Source organism: Monodon monoceros, unplaced genomic scaffold (assembly GCF_005190385.1).
Source record: "Monodon monoceros isolate NGI ecotype Baffin Bay Population unplaced genomic scaffold, NGI_Narwhal_1 Super_Scaffold_7, whole genome shotgun sequence".
Classification (NCBI taxonomy): Eukaryota; Metazoa; Chordata; class Mammalia; order Artiodactyla; family Monodontidae; genus Monodon; species Monodon monoceros.
Window position 1 is genome coordinate 98,583,619 of NW_021703784.1, and position 22,025 is coordinate 98,605,643.

Below are 22,025 nucleotides of genomic sequence, written 5' to 3' on the forward strand. Positions count from 1 at the left end.
GCTTGGGCGGTTGGCTCCCACGGCGGCGCTTCCTGGTGGCGAGGGAGCCATGGCTCTCTCTTGGCTGCAGCGCGTCGAGCTCGTGTTCTTTGCTACCGCCTTCGTGTGCGGAGCCGTGGCGGCCGCGGCACTGACTCGGACCCAGGTGGGGCTGTGGGACGGGGCCGGCCGTCGGGCCGGGTCAGCGGGGGCGGGCAGGCCGATCCTGACACGGAGAGTCCGCTGCTGTCCGGGCCGGTGGCGGGGGGGGGGCGGGTTCTGGCGCGCTGCTCCTCTCAGCCTGTGGGCCGGGTGGGGCTGGTCGGCGGCGGAGTTGCATCGGCGGTAAACGCGCTCTGTCGATCCGTCCGCCCAGGTCATACTCTGGCCAAAGGAACGAGTCCTCAGGAGAGTCTTAACAGCATGAGATATAGCCCGGCCTGGTGACTCCCTCTGCATAACGTCACCCTGGCTGTGAAACAAGTTGGTGCAGGGCCCCCTAAATCAGACACTGTTGTGCTGAGCTACTCCAAGAAATAAAGCTTAGCGTAGTGGAGATGACCACACTAGCAAATGGTTGCAACAGAATGTGTTAAATGGCAAAATAGTGATGTAGCAGAAGCCAAACGTTTAGGCCGAGTGTTTATCGCAGCCAGGCAATCATGTTAATAAACAGGTTCATTTAATCCCTATAAGTAGGCGCTATTACGCCTGTTTTACAGATCAGAAAACATCGGAGATAGCTGAAGGTCACACAGTTCTGGTTCTACTCTAGGATTTCTGCACGAGGGGAGACCAGAACTTGTGAGGCAACTCTGAAGCTCTTTGTATTTCATACCTACCGCCTACTTCCTGATCCTTCTGGCCACTCACTGCAGGTCTGATTTCCCCAGAGGACTCATTAATCTGCTGGCCCAGAAACAGGAACTGACAGTGCACAAATAACTCCCTAGAGCGGCCCTGGTCTAGATTATCCCCAACACCTGCCATGAGCCTGCATCCAGAGGCACCAGCCTGCATTCTAGGACTCAGCAGCTTCTTTCCACAGGGCTCCTTCAGTGGCAGCTGTCCCCTGTATGGTGTGGCTGCCCTGAATGGCTCCTCCCTGGCCTTGTCCCGACCCTCGGCCCCATCTCTCTGCTACTTTGTGGCTGGGGCCTCTGGCCTGCTGGCCCTCTACTGTCTCCTGCTTCTGCTCTTCTGGGTCTACAGCAGCTGCATCGAGGATTCCCACAGGTGACTGCCCACTCCGAGGGCCGGGGGCTGAGATGGGAGGAGTCCCACCTCAACCACAAGGTTTATTCTCTCCCTCCTTATAGAGGCCCGATAGGGCTCCGCATTGCACTGGCCATCTCAGCTATAGCCATCTTCCTGGTCTTAGTGTCTGCCTGCATCCTTCGATTTGGCACCAGTTCCCTCTGCAAATCCATCATCTCCCTGAACATAACTAGGTAATGGGAGGGGGAGGGAAGCCTGGCTGGGGCTGACTGACTACCTTCCCTCTGTAGAGGGGATCCTATACACCCCGCTTTATATCCCCATCAGTTCTCAAAGGGGCACTGGAGCACAAGGGTATTTAGGGTATGTCTCCCCTTTCTCACAACTGTCTCTTTGACCTCACAGCTGCTCTGATGCCCAGAAAACTCCATGGATACCCCCTGGAACCGCTCTGCAGTTTTACTCCAACCTACACAATGCTGAAGTGAGGTCCTGGGATATGAAAGACTGGGTGGCGATTGCGGGATACACAGATTCACACAATGAGTCATATAACACAATCTGCAGGTGTAGGAGTGCTCACCAGTGTACTCTGAGCTTGGCCCACCAGTGAGGGGCTGAGAGGAGCTGAAGGCTTGACGGCCTGACAGTGAACATCTAAGAGTGGTGTGTGGGTGGAACTGGATTCGAGATGGGCCCACTCCTCACACTCCTGTTCCTGTCTCCCACAGACCTCTTCTTGGGTGAATCTGGTATTGTGGTGCGTGGTCTTGGTGCTCCAGGTCGTGCAGTGGAAGTCTGAAGCCACTCCATACCGGCCTCTGGAGAGGGGGGACCCTGTGTGGAGCTCTGAGACAGATGCTCTTGTTGGGCCATGCCTTTCCCATTCCTGAAGACTAACCAAAGAGTACTCCTGCCACCAGACTCCGTGCCCAAGTGCCTGCAGTCCTCTTGCCCCCACATGGCCCACACGGCTGGGAGCCTGAGTTTTCCCTCCAGGAGGGAAACATGATTAACAGACCCCCTCTTCCTACAGCTGTTTTTGTACCAAAGTATTATATTACTTTCTTTCTTCATCTCAGTACTGAGTTCTTGGTGTAAAGCACTGTAGTAGGGTGGATGGGAGTAAGGAGTGAAGGCGAAACAGGCATGGATCAAAACTTTGAGGTACTGACAGGTAGCTGCCCTTGGGATGACTGCTCCTTTATTTGCTGTTAATGAATTTGGGGCCTCTTGTGTGACCCTGGTTGTCACCCCATTCCCTAAGGTTCAGTTTTGATTCCCCTCTGGGAGGGGTGAGTGACCTGAGGTGGTTTCTTCACAAGCTACGGTAGGCACCCACAGTGTTGTCAAAGAGTTTCGTGTTGGGGAAGTGTCCAGCTTTGTCCAAGAGGAAGTAGAATCGTCGGCCTTTGACCTTCAGAGGCAACATGGCAGGGACTTCACCCCGGTGGGCCATGCAGGATACTTGGTCCAAGGGAACTGTAAAATGGGCACCCCAGCCAAAGGGGGCATGAGTGGTGAGGGTCACTTGCTTCCCTCCAGCCTGTAGCATCACTGAGCGCACAGAGCGGAAGGAAAAGAGAAGACCAGCACCAAGTACCAGAGTACCTGCAGGAAGAGCAAAGATTGGGGTTTTCCCTGGAGAGCTAAGAAGCAACCCTTACCGTGTGCCCCCAAATAATAAAAAAAAAAAAAATTGTGATGATAGTAACATTTACTAAGCTCCTCCTATACCCCCATCATGTATTAGTCATTCCTCCCAAAAGCCTTAATAGATACTCACACCCATTTTAAAACAGGGTCCAGAGCGTAAGTACCAACTCGCTCAAGGTCACAGAGTGAGAGGCAGACTTCAGCCTGAACCTGTACGAGGGCTTGGCGCTCGGGGACGTCCGACTCCAGTGTACCACACACCTATGAGGGTGGCCTGTCCATCCTGGAGGGTCGGGAGCCCCTTACTCTTCTTGCCCAAGCGCAGAGGATTGTGCCCGCCCTCCTCGACCCATGCCGGGAAGGCAAACCACACCTTACCGATGGCGCCGCAGCCGACGGCAAGGCCGTAGCGCCAGAGCGCGGAGCGCAGGTCCAGGCGGCCGCGGCCTGGGGACTCGGCGCCTGGAGGCCGAGTGGAGGCCGGCGGGCGGGCCAAGGCGGCAATGGCTAGGGAAGCCCAGAAGACGCCCTGGCCAGCGCAGAACAGCCCGAGGACGGCGAAGAAGCGACCCCCTTCGTGCTCGAAGAGCAGCACGTCCCGTGGCGGGGCCACGTCATGCAGAGCCCTGCGCGCGGCAAGGGACTGCAGCGTTAAGAACGGCCGCACACGCCACCGCCGCCCGAGAGCCGCCATGCCCCTGAGCGGCGCCGCTTCCGGGGCGGGACTTCCTGCCTCTGGCCCCGCCCCCGCCCCCTCGGAGTGCATCTGTCGGCCCCGCCCGCGCTTGCGAAGGGCAAGGCTAAAATAACCCAGCACACTGGACACAAAAATACAGTATCACTCTTTATCTTAAAAAGTAGGGAGGATCCTGGGGTTAAGTACACAAAGCACCTAAGTCCTTCGGGTAGTTTAGTGTCAGTTCTACAAAGTAAGCTTTGGCTTCCTGGCACCAGGGAGGCTCAATCTTCCCGAAGTCTTCAAGAAGGCAGGTAAGGAGAGGGATCCAGCAGTCACAGTCACTGGGGCCGGAGAGGTGACATCAGGACAGACAAGGGCTATTTACAGGGATCTTCTCGGGCATGACTATGGATTACTTCATGAATGCCACTTCTGGGATCTCGCCCTTGGCCTTAGAGAAAAAATAAAAGGTCAGTAGAGCCAGGTGGCCCATGCCCGCGTCCCAAGCCTACGTGACCCTCTTGAAGGCCTGGAAATCTCTTTTAGCCACCTATTCCCAAATCTTACCTTGAGATGAGTAAAGGCCTGGGCAGATCTGGTGTAGTCCCAGTTGTTGTCCTGAAGGCACCTGGAGCAGGGCAAGAACAGGCACCTCCATTAGAACCAAGACGCAGTCACCCTGATCTCTAAATGCCACTTCAACGTCCATTCTATGGAAACACTCACCAACAATTACATACATTCTTGCACTCTATACAAATGAAAAGTTGGTAAAAATCCATCTATCAATGGTCTTTCGAATACAAAGAAATATTAAATAGCTATCTATTTCTATTAAATAGCTAACAGAAATGAGACTAAGGTGAGTTCTATACTAATAGGGAAAGATGTTCATGGGATAAGTAAAGTATGTTGCAGAACAGTATAAAAGAGGGACTTCATTTTGACTTTAAATGTTATGCTAATGTATGCATAGAGAAAATTTTTTTATGGACCATCTTTTTTTTTTCTTTAAGTAATAAAAAAAGTTCTGGCTTTAAAAATTTTAGGGGCACTCATTATTCACCAGCAGCCCTACCCCAGTTCACCCTTATTCCTACACATGTCCAGTACTCACTTCTGGGACCACTCAAGGTTCATGCCAGACTGGGTAGAGAATGCCTGAATCATTTCCTGCTGCTCTGGGGAGAGGGTGGGCACTGGGCTGGAAGAAGGTGTGGGTGCAGGCATGGCAAAGGCTCTTTGGATCTCATCAGGACTGGCATTCCGCACAAACAGCTCATCGTTTACGATGCACAACCTTGGGGACAAAAAGCACCTGAGACAGCTGGACAGACAGACAGATAACCTCATCCTCCCAACATCATTCCTATTCTCACGTGACACTCAGATCCTTTCAATACCCACGAGGTCCCTTTATCATTTCCTCCCTTTCCCATGGACTCCCTGTATGGGATTATCTACCAAACACACTAGAGTTATACATTCTCCCCCAACCCTCATTTATCTTCACAACAGACTTAGGAAGTGAATATTGTTAAACCACTTTTCAAATGAGGAAACTTGCCCTAAGCTAGAAGTGGTGGAGCCAGGGTGAAAACCCCAGACAGCTGGACTCCAGAGCCAAGCTCGTCACCACTATGTGACCCTCCTCTGATCACCCCCCTGCCTTTCTGAATGTCTGAAGATACCCAGAGGACCGACTCCACCCTCCCCAATCTTCACAGTGGTGGCCATGGATTGGGACTGGGACCCCATACGGTAAGTCCAACACTCACCCTGAATTGCTGGCAGGAACAGCGATGAATGTCCGGGTAAAGGCTCGCAAAGAGTCCCGAGATTTTCCATCCACTGCAATGATAACAATGGTGACAACCTGTCAGAGTCACTCATGTTTTATGTTTTCAAACAGCTTCTCAAAAATCATGGTCTTATTTGATACAAAGAACCCTAAGTGGGCCAGACAGGGATGATTATGTGTGCACAGGGGAGCACAGTGGGGAGGAGTATCAGAGGTCAGGGAGGACAGTAATAACAACAACATTGTTATCCCACTAGTGGAGTGTGTGTGTGCCAGGCCCGGTGTCAAGCATCTTGTACATCACTTCACTTACTCACCACAACACTGTGAGATGGCTATTACTAACCCCCTTCCTTTCACAAATAAAGACTCGGGCGCAGAGGTAATGTAAATTGCCCACAGACACAGAGGACCAAAGTTGGGATGGAAGCTCAGACCTGCCTGACTCCAAAGTCTGTGCCCTTCTAATCCTCAGGCTTTTCCCATATCCCAGACAGGAAAAGACAGGTGGAGAGGGTAGGCTTGGGGGGCAGAATGAGAGAAGGAGGTCAAGGAAGAAGAGAGAAGAGAAGGTAGCTGGGAAGCTAAGAGTGCTAAGAACGACTAGCTGGGAAAGGGACCACTCTGCAAACTCGGCACTCCAAAGACCCTCACCTTCTTTGAAGACCCCATTGACAGAAAAACACAGCAACGTGCTCTGAAAGAGAAGCAGCAGCATCAGGTACCACGTAGGCTCCCAGCCAGAGCCTGAGTCCTCCCTGCCTCTTAGCCGCCCCTTCCCCAATTCCGCCCTTCTGCCAAGGAAGACATAGGTGCTCACTGTCTGGGCGCTTATGTCTACCACGAAGGAACTGACGTCATGCTGAGTTTTGGGCAACTCATTGAGGAAGGCCACAACGTTGAGACGTGTGTGCTTTAGCAGCCGGAACCGCAGGGCTGTGGGAGGAGGGGAAACCAAGGTGAGCAGCTGCCACACTCAGCCCACACTCAGCCCCTTCCCATCCCCTTCTCCCAACCTGTTCTGCTCACATCACACACTTACTAGGGTCTTTAAGCTTCTTCACATTCCTACTATCCTTGAAGTACTCAGCTAAGTTGCTTCTGGGGGGAACAGGAGAAAAAGGAGGCAGTGGTCAGAACGGCGTGCATGCGCACGTGCTGGCCTGTATTTGCCGAGAAACTCTGGTCCTGGGCAGGTTCTGGGATGTGACACTCACCGGGCAGGGTTCTGGGGGGTGAAAGGAATACTCAGAGAGCAGCAGGCCCCATCGTGGTAGGCATCCAGGAGCTGCTGCCGGTCTCCAGAGTCATATATAGCATAGTACCTACGAGGAAAACAAAAGGGAAAGCCTGAGCTCCACAATCTGGGGCCGCACAGGGACCGACAGCTCCCGAGAGCGAGCTGTGCTGGGGCCAGCCCACCGCTCCGCAGCCTCAGGTGACCTGAGATACTCACTGCTGCAAGAAGTGCAGCACCAGATTCTTCAGGGTCTCTGTTCCAAAGTAGCTTCCCTGGAATCAAACAGATACTAGGACCACGCAACCAGGACTCTCCTCCCAACGTGAGCGCTAACTCTGTGCCCCCAGCCGCGGCCCCCTCCACTCACCTTGCAGGGAGGTAACACTGTGGGGGCTTCAATGTCAAAGGCAATCGGTGGGGGTAACTCATGGCCGTCCTGCAGAAAGAAAGTGACAGCCGACGATATAAACCAGACAGAAAAGGCTGGATGAGCACTCAGATGGGAGAACTAAGAGTGAGGGGTCACAGGTCAAGTGTAAAAGAGACATGGCAAGGGTCCATGAATCCTGATAGATGCAACTTTTGTCTACAGGTGTTTTTCTGGGAAGAATGATTATATTTTCAGCGACTGTGAAGCTGGGGGGATCCCAGCTGGGAGAAGGATGTCAGATCTCATTGTTCTACCGGCCCTTCAACCCTCCCTCAAAGGTCCTCAATAAAATGGCTTGATTCCCCCCACCCCCCAACCAGGGAAAAAAAAAAAAAAAAAAAAGGATTAGAGACTTTGTCAGATTCTCAAAGGGCTCCATGTCCCCAAATCAGTGATCATACAAACACGTTAGGCAAGACTTTGAGGGTGCGAGATGCTATGCTCCTCAGAAGAGAATGAAAAAAGTTAGGTACTTACCAGGCGTAATAATTTGGGAAATCGCTCTCGAACGGCGCTGTCAAGAATGGGACAGAAATGAGTGATGTTTCAGAGCCACCGTGCCTCCTGGGCTGCTCTAGGGGTGAATATACCAATGCCCGAGGGACAGCCCATCCCATCCTCTTGTCCTCACTCTTTCCCAGCCTCTGAGCTCCAGGAAAAACGGCCCCAACTCCCCACCTCTCCTGGGCACCCAGAAATGACTGCCTCGGAGGACGACCCTCTCTTCTCTGAGTGACTCTGAGCACGCCGCCACAGAAGCAGCACTCCCGGCCCAGGCTTTAAGCCAGGGCCTCCTTTCCCTCCCTGCCCCCCTTACCTTCCACCTACTCACCTGTGCAGCCCCCGGGAGGAGGGAATGGGGTGGGAGCCCAGGGGCTCCACTGCCTCAACAGGTATCCATCACTTCTGCCAGGTCTGGCCACGGCCAAGACCAGAACACACCGCAGAAATGGTACAGGGTGTTGGGGCAGGGAGATGAGCAAGGCGGGCTCAGGAGGAGATGAGGCCAAGCAAGCAGCGAGGGGACGAAACGGAGAAGAGAGAGAAAAGGCAGGAGAGGAAGGAGCCAAGGAGACGGGGCCGATACTGGCGAGGAGAGAGAAAGAGGAAAGAGAAAGCAAAGGAAAAGCGAAAGCACTACACGGCAAAGAGTCATTTAGAAAGAAGAGGGAGAACAAAGGGAAGAAGGCACCTGACACAGCCCTTTCTTTCAGCTCCCTCTTCCCTGTGATCCAAGGAGGAAATGGGAAACAAAGCCTTGCTGTGGCGGGAGGGCAGCTGCTACTGGCCAGGTCTCTGTCTGCTACCTGGGTTCCGATCTGAGCTGGGCGTGGGAAGCGAAGCAGCCATGGGGACAGGAGACCTCCCTCAGAAGTGGTGAGGGTTCAGGCCCCTGCAAAGTTGGGGGGGTGAGGGTCTGTGCCCCACCTCTGTTGGCCCCCAAGTTCTCTCCTGATGGCCCCTCTGCGACTGTGCCTGTCTTAGGTTGTTCCTTCCCTGAGGAATCTTACCCGTCTCTGGCTAACCAGCCATCCTCCAGGGCCAAGCAGGGAGATGTGAGGTGTGCGAGTGAGCGAGGTGCAGCGCCCCCAGAGAAGGTCAGTTCTCTGTCACCTTGGTAGCCTATGCCCCCGTGGCCTCCACGCCCAGCACCTGCCCTGGGATTCCCTCGCCTACTGGCGGGGCCCCGGCTCTGGTCACATGTCTTCGGGAACCCAGGTTTCTCCTCCAGGGAGGGCCCAGCTTACGGCACTGGGCAAGAGAGACCGATTGCATGGCACCAGCCACCAGGAGGCCTCAACCTCAGTGTGGGCAGGAAAGCCCAGGCAACAGCCTTGGGCAAGGAGATTGTGAGAAGAGAGCGCCTCTTGGCAAAAGGGCAAGAGGGGCCGTTGCAGGACAGAGGAAGGAAGGACTTCCATCAGCAGGAAGTTCCAGGGAGGGAGGGCTTTCTCTGCCCAGGGATACCAGGCTCTTGGCTCAAAGCAACTCCATGTATGGGGCATAATATACAAGATATGCCCCCTAGCCATGGTAAAAAAGGGAGATGCTCTTCTTGGAACAACAGGGTAGGGGGAGTGTAGAAAACCCTGTGTTCAGGAAGGAAGGAGAAAAGCCATAGAACCAGCAAACAGGCAGACAGGTGAGAAGAAAGGAAAGGAGGCCTGGGGCAAAGCTGGGTGTCACGGATGGACAAAAGGGAAGAGCACATGATCCTCCCCAAGGACGGGTGGTTCCAGCTCAGGGCTGCACATCTGCAGACGGGCACTGGTCAGGGTGCATCAGCTCAGCCTCCTAGGGGGTGAAGGTTCCCAGGAGGGGAGACAGAGGTTAAAACTGACCTGATGTAGGTGGACTGGTCTCGAAAGGTATCACACAGGGTGTTTCTGTCAAGCCACAGCTCTTCTAGCTTCAGCCCTTTTATCTTGTCCAACTCCCGCTCAGACTTTAGCTGCAAAGGATGGGGAGAAAAGGTGGGAAAGACACGCTGGTAAAGGGAGCCAGCTAGATTCCTCCCACCCCCAAGCCCCACCTCATCCCTTAAATGCCCTCCCTCGCCTCTTGCTGCCACCAGGCAAGCTCTCTCCACCCTCTGCCCACCCCATCCAAAACACAAACAGGCTCTCAATCTCACCTCATTTCCAGAAAGATCGAGGATCTTTAGATTGGGTGCTTTCTGCACAATGCTGGACAAGTCATCCAGCCTGTACAGCTTGTTATTGCTCAAGTTTAAGGACAACAGCTGTGGGGAGAGAAGAATTTAGAGGAAGCACCAGCAGCAAGGGAATCTGAAACAAACCTGCCTCCCAACCCCATCCTATCTATCTATCTATCCCACCCTGCTTCCTCCCACCCAGTGGGACAAAGGCCTCACCTCAGGGATGTTCTCTTCAATGATTCGCAGGGTGGCTGCCATACAGCTTCTACGATTCAGGACAACATCAATGTTCTGGGCCACCAAATCTTCAGGAAGGAAAGGGAAGTCTGAGAGGGCTCACCCAGGCCAGCGTTCCCACCAAACCAGCCTCAAATGTTCCCTGCCTGACAGATCCCCCTCTGCCGCCACCCATCTGAGAATTACCGCTATCAACCGTACCTGGGTCTGAGCGGAGGCCCTTGAGGTCAAGTGCTTGCTGGGAGCCATCGTATCGTTTGCTCATGACCAGCTACAGAGGAATACAAAGGATTCAGCGGTCACTGGCGTCGCGTGTGGGCATGGGGGAGGGTGGGAAGTGGCAGGACGCGGGTGGAAGCGCCCACCCCTGTGGCTGCCTCACCTTTAGCTGCTCTGCTTGCTCTGGCTTCAGCTCGTTCTGCACAGTGTGGGGTGGAAGAGAGGAGTTGATGATGATAGATATCTGCAGGGGAGACACGCACGGCGCGGTGAACTCCAGGGAGGCCTAAGCCCCAGGACCAAGACCAGCCCGTGCCCTGAGCACCAATCCCCACCCCCACCAAGCCAAGCCCTTCACACACACCCTGCGGTTCTCCCGATCTAAAATCTTATAGTTGACAGCCTTCAGTGCAGAGGCAGTACTGGCATCCTCAACAAAAAACAGGGCCCGTGTGTTTTCATAGTGAAACTGCAAGAAGAGAAAACAACAGCATTGGACTTGGGAGCCCAGAGCACCCCCGTGCAGATGGTACCTCCACCTGCTCCTTGGTCCCCAGCCACACACTTGGGCCTTCTCTTACCTCAATGGGAGTGAAAGGGATGCTGCACTTGCTCTGAATCATGCTCAGGAGCCATGACTTGTCATATTTCCTGCCATAAGGAATCTAGATGAGAGAAAGAGAAGAGAACAACACATAACTAATACTGAACAGCAGACCCACTCTAGTCCTCCTTTCGTATCATCTGCCAAGCTCTGAAGAAACGGTCAGTTAAAGGTCTTCTGGGGGGACTTCCCTGGCGGTCCAGTGGTTAAGACTCCTCGCTCCCAATGCTGGGGGCCCAGGTTCGATCCCTGGTCAGGGAACTAGATCCCACATGCCACATCTAAGACCCGGTGCGGCCAAATAAATATTAAAAAAAAAAAAAAGGTTTTCTGGGAACTCCCTGGTGGTCCGGGTTCAATCCCTGGTGGGGGAACTAAGAAGATCCCACAAGCTGTGCGGTGTGGCCAAAAAAAAGGGTTTCTACTCAAGCCAAACACGAACTCCTTAACCTCCTTTCTGTCCATTTATACTTATTATTCCTCAAAAGATTCAAATTGTTTGATTCTAAAAGTTCCAAGACATCATTCATAACCTGCCTGCCCCTGAGAGGACTCAAGGGACCCCCAGCTCCACACTCAGCTTGAGTCAGATGGAGACATGTGGAGGCGTTATTCCACCTCCCAACCGCAGTTGCCACATTTCCCTTTAGGTGGCCTCCCCATCCTACCTGTCCCCTTCTCCTTTTCTGAACCTGCTCTTAGGTGTCCTAAGATATGGACTCTCAGGAGAAGGAATGGTTGCCTGACTGTGGAGTTACCAGCTGAGAACACTGATTTTTTAATGGGAAAAGTGAACACCTTAACTCTGAGCCCAGCCCCTGTAGCTCCCCTGCACCACGTACTTTCCAAGATACTCACTGTAATCTTAAACCAGTTCTTTGAGGCCCCGTCCTGGCTGGGGCCAGCCCCGCCCCTCTCGGGAGGAGCTCTATCTCTCCGCAGAGGCACAGTAACGTGAATTCGGGACCGCTCGTGCCAATTATCACCCCTACGGTTGGGTCGTGCAGCATAGGGGTTGCTGTGGGGAGGGAGAGAATAAAACACTCAGAAAGGTCAGGAATGTCTTCTCAAAGACTTTCCTGCACTGTTACCAGGACCACAACTAAGACTGCTCTACCATTAAGCAGGTCCTGGCATTTCTCTCTCTTCCAGGCAGGAAGAGAAATGACATGGACAGTAAGAGGGCTACATAAATGAGGGGGTCGATAAATTCAAACCAGATCAACTGGTTACTTACTATCGTACTCGGGAAACATCCTGGGCATCGCTCATTGCCACATCTCTGTCATTTTCCTCAAGGCGGGAAGACCGAACAACGAAACCTCCTCTTCCAGACCTCCGGTTCCCCTCGCCACACTTCCACCGGAAGGGGCCCCGGCCTTTCTTTCTTCTTTGAGGGAAACCAACTCGATCATCGTGCTCTGGGGTTGGGAACAGAATTTTAAATGAGAAAATACATCACTGGTTCAGCTACCTTGCCTGGCAACCACAGCATCCGGCACCCGGCACTATCAGATGAGATACACACTCACTACAGAGACCACCTCCGTGCAAGCTCTTCTGCCTGTCCAGGGAAAGAACCCTCTCCGTGGGATGGCAGCAACAGGGGAAAATGATTGGAAAACTGCGTAAAGTCTTTAGAAAAATGAAGCAGAAACTGGAACTATAGAAAGAAGCAGAATGTGGAAGTGCGAGTGTCCCAAGTTTAACTGGATACAACTCAGAGCCCCTGAAAGTCACCTGAAGTCTGCTTTTCTCAGCCTCCCAAATCTACTTAATCCCACTCAGAATTTTTTTTAACTTTTAATTTTATGTTGGAGCATAGCTGATTAACAACGTTGTGTTAGTTTCAGGTGCACAACAAGGTAATTCAGTTATACATATAAATGTTATCTATTCCTTTTCAAATTTTTTTCCCAATTAGGTTGTTAGAGAATACTGAGCAGAGTTCCCTGTGCTATACAGTATGTCCTTGTTGGTTATCCATTTTAAATAGAGCAGTGTGTACACGTCAATCCCAAACTCCCTAACTATCCCTGCCCCCCCCACCCTTCCCCCTAGTAACCATAAGTTCATTCCCTAAGTCTACCCTCACTGAAAATTTGATCAGTGACCTCTCACATCTTGGAAAGCCAATCACAATAATTACATCAGCTCTCAGTAAACAATACTTCTTTTGCCTATATAGCACAGACATCAGTTACAAATATGACCAATCTAAGGGCTTCTTTTAAGTCTTGTTCTCTCTTCAAAAAAATAAAAATAGAGCTACAATATGATCCAGCAATTCCACTCCTGGTTATATATCTGGAAAAAACAAAAAATACTAACTCAAAAAGATACATGCATAAATTAAGAGGTTGGGATTAACATATACACACTACTATACATAAAACAGATAATCAACAAGGACCTACCATAGAGCACAGGAAACTCTACTCAAAACTCTGAAATAACCTATATGGGAAAAGAATCTGGAAAATAGATATACGTATAACTAAATCACTTTGCTGTACGCCTGAAACTAACACAACATTGTAAATCAACTATATGCTAATGTAAAATAAAAATTAAAAAAAAAGGAAAACATCAAAACTAAGAAAAAGGGAAGAAAACATAAGTTTCACTTGTTTTTTTTTTAAATCTTTAAATTTTTATTGGAGTTTAATTGCTTTACAATGTTGTGTTAGTTTCTACTGTACAGCAAAGTGAATCAGCTATATGTATACATATATCCCCTCTTTTTTGGATTTCCTTCCCATTTAGGTAACCACAGAGCACTGAGTAGAGTTCCCTGTGTTATATACCATATGAGCTTCACTTGTGTTCAGGGGGGAAAAATAAAGATACACGCACCCCAAAGTTCATAGCAGCACTATTTACAGTGGCCAAGATATGGAAGCAACCCGTGTGTCCATCAAGAGACTAATGGATAAAGAAGATGGGCTACATATATACACAACAGAATACTACTCAGTCATAAAAAAGAATGAAACCTTGCCACTGCAACACCATGAATGGACTTGGAGGGTATTATGCTTAGTGAAATAAGTCGGACAGAAAAAGACAATTATTGTATGATAGCACCTACATGTGGAATCTAAAAAATAAATATATTCAGCAAAACAGAAACAGTCTCACAGATACAGATAACAAACTAGTGGTTACCACTGGGGAGACGGAAGTGGGGAGGGGCAAGATAAGGTTATGGGATTAAGAGATACAAACTACTAAATATACAATGGATAAGCAACAAGGATACATTGTACAGCATGGGCAGTGACAACCATTACTTTGTAATAACTTTTAAAGGAATCGAATTTATCAAATACTGAATCACTATGTCATACACCTGAAACTAACATAATACTGTAAATCAACCTTACTAAAAAAAACTAAATAAATAAAATTCTTGTTCTTAAACTGCCACTCTGAAGTGAATGTGGACGTGAGTGACCCAAGTGTAACTGGACACAACTCAGACTCCCTGAAAGTCACCTGAAATCAGCTTTCTGTCAGCCCACCCAAATCTACTTAATCCCAAGGTGACCTCTCTCACATCTCAGAAAACCAATCACAATGATTACATTAGCTTTCAGTAAACAATACCTCTTTTGCCTATACAGTACAAACATCAGTTACAAATATGACCAATTTAAGAGCTTCTTTTGAAAGCCTTATTCTCAAACTGCCACTCTGAAGTTTAGGGAGTGAGCTCTTTGTTTCCTTGGTCAGAAATGCCTCTTAACTCAGGAGACAACTCCTAAATTCAGGTTCTAGTGGCAGCTAGGGTGTTTCACCAAGGGTCCTCAAATGTTCTCCAGGGATATGATCCTCGGAACCCTGGTGGGTAGGAATGGCCTCTTAAAAAAGACGCATGATTCCCCAAAAAGGTCTGTCTAATGTGTAATGCTCTGCAAACAATGAACCTCAAGAAGTGACCCTAGGGAAAAAATAATAAATGAATAGAAAGCGCAGCTAACGTTCATTGAGAGCTTTCTCCAATGCCAGGCACTATGCTCCAGGCACTTGACACGAACCATCTCGTTTTAACGCACACACGGAGACAAACTCAGGAGGTAGGTACTGTTTCTATACTTATTAAAGGGGTGGAAAATCAGGCCTGACTGTTTAACTCACTCAAGATTGGCATAGCCAACTCAGGACTGAAACCTCGGCTGTCGTGTGCTCTTAACCAGTACTCTGGACTAAAACCCAGTGTAGTGTTCGGACTAGAACATCGAGTTAGTGTGTAGGTCTAAAATATTAAGCCAAAGCCGCGGCGGGTGGGGGGGAGGGGAAGGGGGCAAGACCGACTGGACGCGCGGTAGAAAATAGGGCACCGGCGGCCCAAGAGCAGGGCACCGACTCACATTAAAGAGTCTGGCAGCCAAATTGAACTGACAGGTATCAACCACCCACAAAGCTCAAAGGAATCTCATCACCACGCTGCCGAGCCACCGGCTTCGAGCCGCAGGTGCTCGCAACGCCAGGATTCCGGAATTAACAAGTCGGGCACCCACCCTCAAGTTCAGCCAAACCCCCGGGCTGCCTCGCCCCGGGCCGGCGCCGCGCACCGCCGCTCCCCGCGGACGCCGGGCCCCTCGCGGCCTCACGCCCCGGCGCTGCGGCCTAGGCCGGCGCTGCCCAGCTGAGCCCAGATCGTCCCGCTCCCCAACCCAAGGGCCGGCACTGACCGTTGTACGACTTCCCCTCGTCCGCCATGGCACACCGAGAAAGGGAGGGCTCTGTCGCGGGCCGCAACCCAGCCCAACGTCCGAACGCCAAGGCGCTCCAAGGCGAAGTGCTCCTGCGCTGGGTGCCACCGCTTTTATGGGGGTGAGCTCGTCACAGACAGCCGACGTCCTACAATAATAGGCGGGGCCGCTGGGACATGTGCGTACGCATCCGACGGGCAGACGCGCCGGGGGCGGGACTTGGCGCTGCACGCCCCGCCCAAGACCCGAGCTCGCGAAGCCCAGAGTTACCGCGAGTTCGCCCCGCCCCCTACTCTCATCCGTCCGCCGCTAGACCAGCACCACAAAGGTAGGGGATCAAGCTGAGAGCTGGACGCTACAGCCCAGGATTCCAAGAGGAACAGGGAAGAGGAGCCACAAGAAGTGCTGCCGAGGAATGGGAGACCAAGGGCCTTGGAGTGGGAGTGACCGCTCATAGACCCCTACGGGGATCCAGCCAGGGCTTAAGTCTCAGCTCAGCCCAGCCCTTTGCCATCTGCGTTATCTATGCCGTGCTTTCCTCGCCTATAAAAATAGAAAACTAGAAGGTAAGCTCCAAGAGAGCAGGGACTTGACTAATTCATGGCTTTTTTCTCCAGCACCTGGCTCAGTACCATACCTAGCACGTAGCAGAAACTCAACAAATATTTATGAAATAAGCTTCCTATCTATGCGTTCCCCCAAGAAGAGTTGCAGAGTCAAATGAGAAAAACTGCATGTCAGGCTTTGGTCGTCTTCACAGACCGCCCCACCCACCACCAATGTGCTGTGCTAAACCCACATCGTGGGTCAACTGGGCAGTGAAGATGCAAGCAAGACCACCCTCTGAACACAGGCCAAGGGGAGAGGAAATATTAAAACACCAGGCCTAGGAAAGACCTGGACTCTCCTAGACAACCCCCCCCCCCCCCAAAGTGCTATGGCCAGCCCGGTGTGATGGTGATGGTCCTCACTATAGCTTGAGCTTCCTTTGGGTGTGTGAAACGGGGGAACACCGGTGACCTCGGCACGATGTGGTCGTGGGTCCTGCTCGGGACTGACAAGCATATTGACCTCCCTGGAGGGTAGGTGTTCCAGGCAGGTCTCTACTTCATTCTCGTGTGACTAGCTTGGATTTGGTGAGGGGCTTCGAGGGGACCACGAGCCTCAGCTGGAGCTGCGAACAAACACTTCTCTTCACCTTTCACTCCTGGCAGCAGGCAGAACTCCTGCTTCATCCAGCCCAAGGAAAACGTGGGACCAGCTGGTTGGAGGATGCAGATGAAACAAGTCCAAATACTTCTGGAGATGGTCCTGGAAGTTGCCACCCATCAGAGACCCACTCTGAGATCCTGCTCCCCGCTTTGAAGGGAAGTTTCCATGCTAATTAAGTGCTTCTGCACTTGGTTATCCCCTGCTGGAGGCAGCTGTGTGCATGGAGCCCAAAGCCTGGCCCCTTGGGGCCATCAGCCCAACCCTTTCAGTTATAATATTGGGCAGTGGGCTCACTCCACTTGCTGCCTAGGCCTTTTGACGCTCTCACCCAAAAATGACGACATGGCTAGTTAGGCTGACAGTCTTGTTGTAATTGGGAGAAAACAGGCTGCAGCACATTTGGCAGATTGAGAGTCACCTGCAGCCAAAGTTGGGGTTATGCAGGCAGCCGAGGGTCTCAGAGCCCCCTGCCTCACACGGTGAAGAGAGGAAGAAGAGGTCAAATTCTAACCCAGATGGGAAAGTTGGTCCCTGGGCCAGTTTCACTTCCTTTCCTCACTCTCAGGAAGGTGAGGAAGGACATCACCTCCCCTTGCTGCCAAAGTTTCTTTTGCGACAGGCTGGGGAGGGTTTATAAAAATCTCCTACTGGAGACAACCTGCGTGATGAGCCCCCCAGTTGGCCTCTGCTCCCTTCCAACCACTTCACAGCAGAGTCCAAATCCAGAACCGTGTGTGTTTCATGGGCTGGAGGGTGGGGAGGGGAGGACAGGGTGGCCAGAGGAAAGGAGTGGGGGATTGGGGGCAGTGGCCATTCTTAGCAGTTCGAAGGAAGCAGGGCCCTTCTCCCAAGCATCCTGCACAGGCTCAGTGGCAGCTCTGGCCACCTGCCCTCCCCGGAGGGTTCCAAACCCCCATGGAGTGCCTCAGAGTAGAGAGGGTTCAGGCAAGGAAGACCACAAAGATGATGAAGAACACAATGAGGATGAGGAAGATTTTGACCATAAGCCACCGGTTGGAGGTGACCGACTGGAAGTACTTGAGGATCTCTGAGTGGGCGGCCTCAACATCCAGCTGGGCTCCCAGCACATTCTCGTCGATCCTGGGGATAGGGCCGGGAGGAGGGGAAAGAGAATGACACTGGATTAAAAAGAATGCTGTTGAAGTGTATTTTCTGCATGTTTATATATTTGTATTGATATATAGAAAAAGCTCTGGAAGGGTAATATAAACAAGTCTTGGCTGTGGTTTGAAAATCAACTCTGCAACTTATTAGCTTATGACCCCTAAGCCAGTCATTTAACCTCAAGTCTCATTTTCCTCAACTGCAAAGGAAGGAAAAATGAGGATAACACAAATCATAAGTTTGTTGTCAATCTTAAATGAGTTATATAAAGTGCCCAACCCATACTAAGAGGATCCAAAATGTTATATTTTTTTGCTCATTGGTATTTATTGATTTTTGTCTAATAAACAGTATTGCATTTGTAAAAAGGGGGAAAAGTTCACAGACCATTATGGTAAGGAAACCCTGGTTCTGAGTGAGAAAGGAAGAAAAACTTAATGATGTGGACAGAAAGTCAAGGGATAAGAAAAGCCCTATATTAGGAGAACATGTCTCTCAGGATATAGAGAAGTTCTCAGAAGAATGGCAATCTCTTGAGACACTGCTGAGGAAAATCAAACATATCCCAGCTAATCTGAATATGCAGAGTCCTAAAAACCAAATATAAACCCTGGTCTTTGCAAAGGGAGTCGCTGGGAGCAGGCACCTGTGGGAGCTGTGAGGTCAGAAAAGTTGGTGGAGCCTGGTAATCAAATAGGTAAGTGAGAGGAAAGGCTGGGCCAGTGGCTGCAAGCCCAAGGTCCTGGTAAGGTGGTCATGAGGACGGCGAGCTAATCTCTGTCCAAATACAGGAGCCTGGATTGTACACGGCTCCCTGTTTATGTCAGGGAGGCTAAAGTTATCAGGTTTCCTAGCTTTTGGCTATAACTACATTTCTCAGTGTGGATGCGTTTGTCATCTCATACCCAATTAAGCTCATTCATATCGGCAATTATAATGGCTTTGCTTAACAAAAGTGGAAAAACAATGAATGCAATCTGGCATCTAAAAGATTTTAAATGGGAGTCTGTGAATGAAATCTAATACAAGGAAAGAAATTACTATTATTCTATAGTAATTTTAAGACAGAAAACTTCTTTAAGGAAGAATGTCAGCTAATAAATGTAGAAGGAATAAGCAAATTAGAAAATTACCATTTTGCAACACACACTCTCACAAACGAATCAGGCAAGGACCATCAGGGGGCTAAGGAACTGGAAATTCACAGGGACCCAAAGCATCACTCCACAGATGATTCAGTCTGATGGTCACCACCTTGAACAAGTGGCCAAACTTGGTATCACCAATAAAGACATAACCTCGGGCTTCCCAAATACATGAAACTTAAATTTAATCATAGGGAAAACAGTGGACAAATAAACATGCAGGACCTCGTACAAGAGACACTGGCCTCTTCAAAAACAAGTAAGTATCACACACTCACACACAAAAAAAGGCAGACTAAAGAGACACAACAATCAAATGAAATGTATGAATGTTGCCTGAATCTTAAACTGAAGGAAAAAAGCTAAAAACTTTTTTTTTTAGAACAGTTGGGGAAATTTGAGTATGGACTGAGTACTGGATTGTGTTGGAGAATTGTTCATTTTCTTAGGCTTGATTATGGTACTGTGGCTGCTCAGGAGAATACCTATTTTTGGCAGATGCTTGCTGAAGTATCTGGGGATAAAATGTCATGATGTTTGCACCTACTTTTAAATGATTCAGAAAAAAAAAAAAAGGTGAGAGGAAGCAAATGTGATAAAATGTCAACAGTTGGTGAATCCAGGTGAAAGGAATATAGGTGTTCCTTATGCTATCCTCCCAACTTTTCTATAGTTAGAAAAATTTTAATTTACAAGTTGGAGGGAAAAGGAAAATGACTAACACTACATCAGCAGTTTTTCTACCTTAGAAGAACATAAGAATCACCTGCTGAGCGTCTCAAAAACGCAGATTCGGGCTTCCCTGGTGGCGCAGTGGTTGAGAGTCCGCCTGCCGATGCAGCGGACACGGGTTCGTGCCCCGGTCCGGGAAGATCCCACATGCCGCGGAGCGGCTGGGCCCGTGAGCCATGGCCGCTGAGCCTGCGCGTCCGGAGCCTGTGCTCCGCAACGGGAGAGGCCACAACGCTGAGAGGCCCGCGTACCGCAAATCAAAAACAAAAACGCAGATTCTTTTTTTTTTTTTTTCTGCCAAGCCAAGTGACTTGTGGGATCTTAATTCCCCGACCAGAGATCGAACCTGAGCCCACAGCAGTGAAAGCGTGAAGTCCTAACCACGGGACCGCCAGGGAATTTCCTGGCGGTCCCGTGGTTAAGACTCAGCGTTTTCACTGCTGTGAGCCGGGGTTTGATCCCTGGTTGGGGAACGAAGATCCCACATGCCACAAGGAGTGGGCAGAAGAAAAAAAAGCAAATTCTTAGGTCTCACATTCAGAGATTCTAGGGTGGGGCCCAGGAAACTACATACTAAGAACTTTGGACTAAATCAGTGGTTTCTCAAGAGGGTGCTCAAATCCAGATCCACTGGCATTTGCAGGAAGCAAACACAAGAATATCTGGGTCTATTTTAAAAACATCATCCTTTCAAAATTTCAATTTCTTTTTCATATCATTGCCCACAAGTTTTTTCTCCTTTGTTATTTCCCTTTTATGTTTCAATCTACTGCCAGATTGCTTCTGAGCCACTCAACTGAAATTGCTGGCACTGATCCAATTAATCCAAGCCCCCTGATCCAAGTAATGCTTGAGGATCCTTAATTCACACTTCCTTTCTCAGGGGCACCAAGAAATAACGACCCCTTTCTCCCTAAAATTCTTTCCACCTCAGCTTCACATCTCTTTGCTTTTTTCTCTCATCTCCCTAAAACTTCCTCCTCAGTCTCTTGGACATATTCTTCCCTTCACCACATATGCCTGGAATCCATGGGGAGCTGTCCTGTCCTTATTCTCACTTTACCCATTGTCCCTGGGTAGTCTCATCTACCTCCATGGTTTCACCCAGAAGCTGCTGACTCCCAAGTCCTTATCTCTAGCTTAGCCCTCTCTTCTGAGCATTAAGACCATGCATCTCATGCCTCTCAGCTGTCCCAGAACAAACCTCATTCTCCTCACCCAGCACTAGTCTGCGGCCTCTTGCGTTCTCTCCCTATCCCCAGATCCAGGAGGACTAGCTCACAGGAGCAGCGACAAATGTTTGCTAAACCAATGAACAAACGAGTACTAACACCGAAAAATACTTATGACACTTTCTCAAGGAAGACTAGAATGTAAAGTTGTATACATAGTATAACTCTAACTTTTTTTTTTTTTAAATAAAAGGCTTTCAGTTTTGTTGGCATGCGGGATTTTAGTTCCCTGTCCAGGGACGGAACCCATGCCCCCTGCAGTGGAAGTGCGGAGTCCTAACCACTGGACCGCCAGGGAATTCCCTAACTCTATTTAAAATACATATGCAGGGGCTTCCCTGGTGGCACAGTGGTTAAGAATCCACCTGCCAATGCAGGGGGCACGGGTTCGAGCCCTGGTCCGGGAAGATCCCATATGCTGTGGAGCAACTAAGCCCATGCGCCACAACTGCTGAGCCTGTGCTCTAGAGCCTGTGAGCCACAACTACTGAGCCTGTGAGCCACAACTACTGGAGCCTGTGCCCCTAGAGCCCATGTTCCGCAGCAAGAGAAGCCACCGCGATGAGAAGCCTGCATACCACAACGAAGAGTAGCCACCGCTTGCCGCAACTAGAGAAAGCCCGCACGCAGCAACAAAGACCCAATGCAGCCAAAAAAATAAATAATAATAAATTCTTTAAAAAACACACATATGCATTGGGGAAAGAACACAAAGCTTTTATTGATACAAATCTGTTTCTTTGAATCTATAATATTCTAATATTCAAAATACACTGTAGGGCTTCCCTGGTGGCGCAGTGGTTAAGAACCCGCCTGCCAATACAGGGGACACGGGCTCAAGCCCTGGTCCGGGAAGATCCCACACGCCGCGGAGCAACTAAGCCCATGCGCCACAACTACTCAGCCTGCGCTCTAGACCCCACAAGCCACAACCACTGAGCTCACGTGCCACAGCTACTACAGCTACTACATGCCACGCACCTACAGCTCCGCAACAAGAGAAGCCACCACAATGAGAAGCCCACGCACCGCAACGAAGAGTAGCCCCCGCTCGCAGAAACTAGAGTGCACACAGCAACAAAGACCCAATGCAACCAAAAAACAAAAAACAAAAACATTGTAGCCTGAGGAGCTCCAGT

The 22,025-nt window shown here is 50.3% G+C and overlaps 4 protein-coding genes across 6 annotated transcripts in view; 1 reads left to right on the plus strand and 3 right to left on the minus strand.

Annotated features, from left to right (window-relative positions):
- The first annotated feature begins 20 nt into the window (after window positions 1–20).
- On the plus strand, window positions 21–2,276 carry TMEM179B (transmembrane protein 179B). Of its 2 annotated transcripts, XM_029208461.1 has the most exons (6): window positions 30–180; window positions 755–857; window positions 1,028–1,215; window positions 1,299–1,430; window positions 1,603–1,681; window positions 1,929–2,273. In XM_029208461.1, exons 1-6 carry the CDS (start codon window positions 50–52, stop codon window positions 2,088–2,090), a joined length of 795 nt encoding a protein of 264 aa, XP_029064294.1. In that variant the 5' UTR covers window positions 30–49; the 3' UTR covers window positions 2,091–2,273. The 2 variants fall into 2 exon arrangements, with proteins under 2 accessions (XP_029064292.1, XP_029064294.1); XM_029208459.1 differs by lacking the exon at window positions 755–857 and having other exon boundaries at window positions 21–145; window positions 1,929–2,276.
- Window positions 2,277–2,365: 89 nt separating this feature from the next.
- Window positions 2,366–3,548, minus strand: TMEM223 (transmembrane protein 223). The gene is made up of 2 exons (XM_029208462.1): window positions 3,232–3,548; window positions 2,366–2,808 (listed from the first exon to the last, which is right to left on the minus strand). The coding sequence occupies exons 1-2, from the start codon at window positions 3,545–3,547 to the stop codon at window positions 2,516–2,518; spliced, it is 609 nt and encodes a 202-aa protein (XP_029064295.1). The 5' UTR covers window position 3,548; the 3' UTR covers window positions 2,366–2,515.
- Window positions 3,549–3,684: 136 nt separating this feature from the next.
- Window positions 3,685–16,656, minus strand: NXF1 (nuclear RNA export factor 1). 2 transcript variants are annotated; one of them, XM_029207674.1, is made up of 22 exons: window positions 16,639–16,656; window positions 15,420–15,588; window positions 11,960–12,143; window positions 11,581–11,740; window positions 10,700–10,783; window positions 10,483–10,587; window positions 10,282–10,362; window positions 10,101–10,170; window positions 9,879–9,967; window positions 9,639–9,746; window positions 9,346–9,455; window positions 7,481–7,517; window positions 6,941–7,009; window positions 6,790–6,845; window positions 6,551–6,658; window positions 6,376–6,434; window positions 6,154–6,269; window positions 5,988–6,030; window positions 5,311–5,383; window positions 4,650–4,832; window positions 4,100–4,160; window positions 3,685–3,983 (listed from the first exon to the last, which is right to left on the minus strand). In XM_029207674.1, exons 2-22 carry the CDS (start codon window positions 15,445–15,447, stop codon window positions 3,945–3,947), a joined length of 1,863 nt encoding a protein of 620 aa, XP_029063507.1. In that variant the 5' UTR covers window positions 15,448–15,588; window positions 16,639–16,656; the 3' UTR covers window positions 3,685–3,944. The 2 variants fall into 2 exon arrangements, with proteins under 2 accessions (XP_029063507.1, XP_029063508.1); XM_029207675.1 differs by lacking the exon at window positions 16,639–16,656 and having other exon boundaries at window positions 15,420–15,811.
- A 348-nt stretch (window positions 16,657–17,004) lies between these two features.
- Window positions 17,005–22,025, minus strand: part of STX5 (syntaxin 5) — a 28,461-nt gene continuing 23,440 nt past the window's right edge. The window contains 1 exon segment of the mRNA XM_029207676.1: window positions 17,005–17,753. Within this exon segment, the coding sequence (XP_029063509.1) occupies window positions 17,594–17,753 (160 nt within the window). The 3' untranslated portion in view covers window positions 17,005–17,593.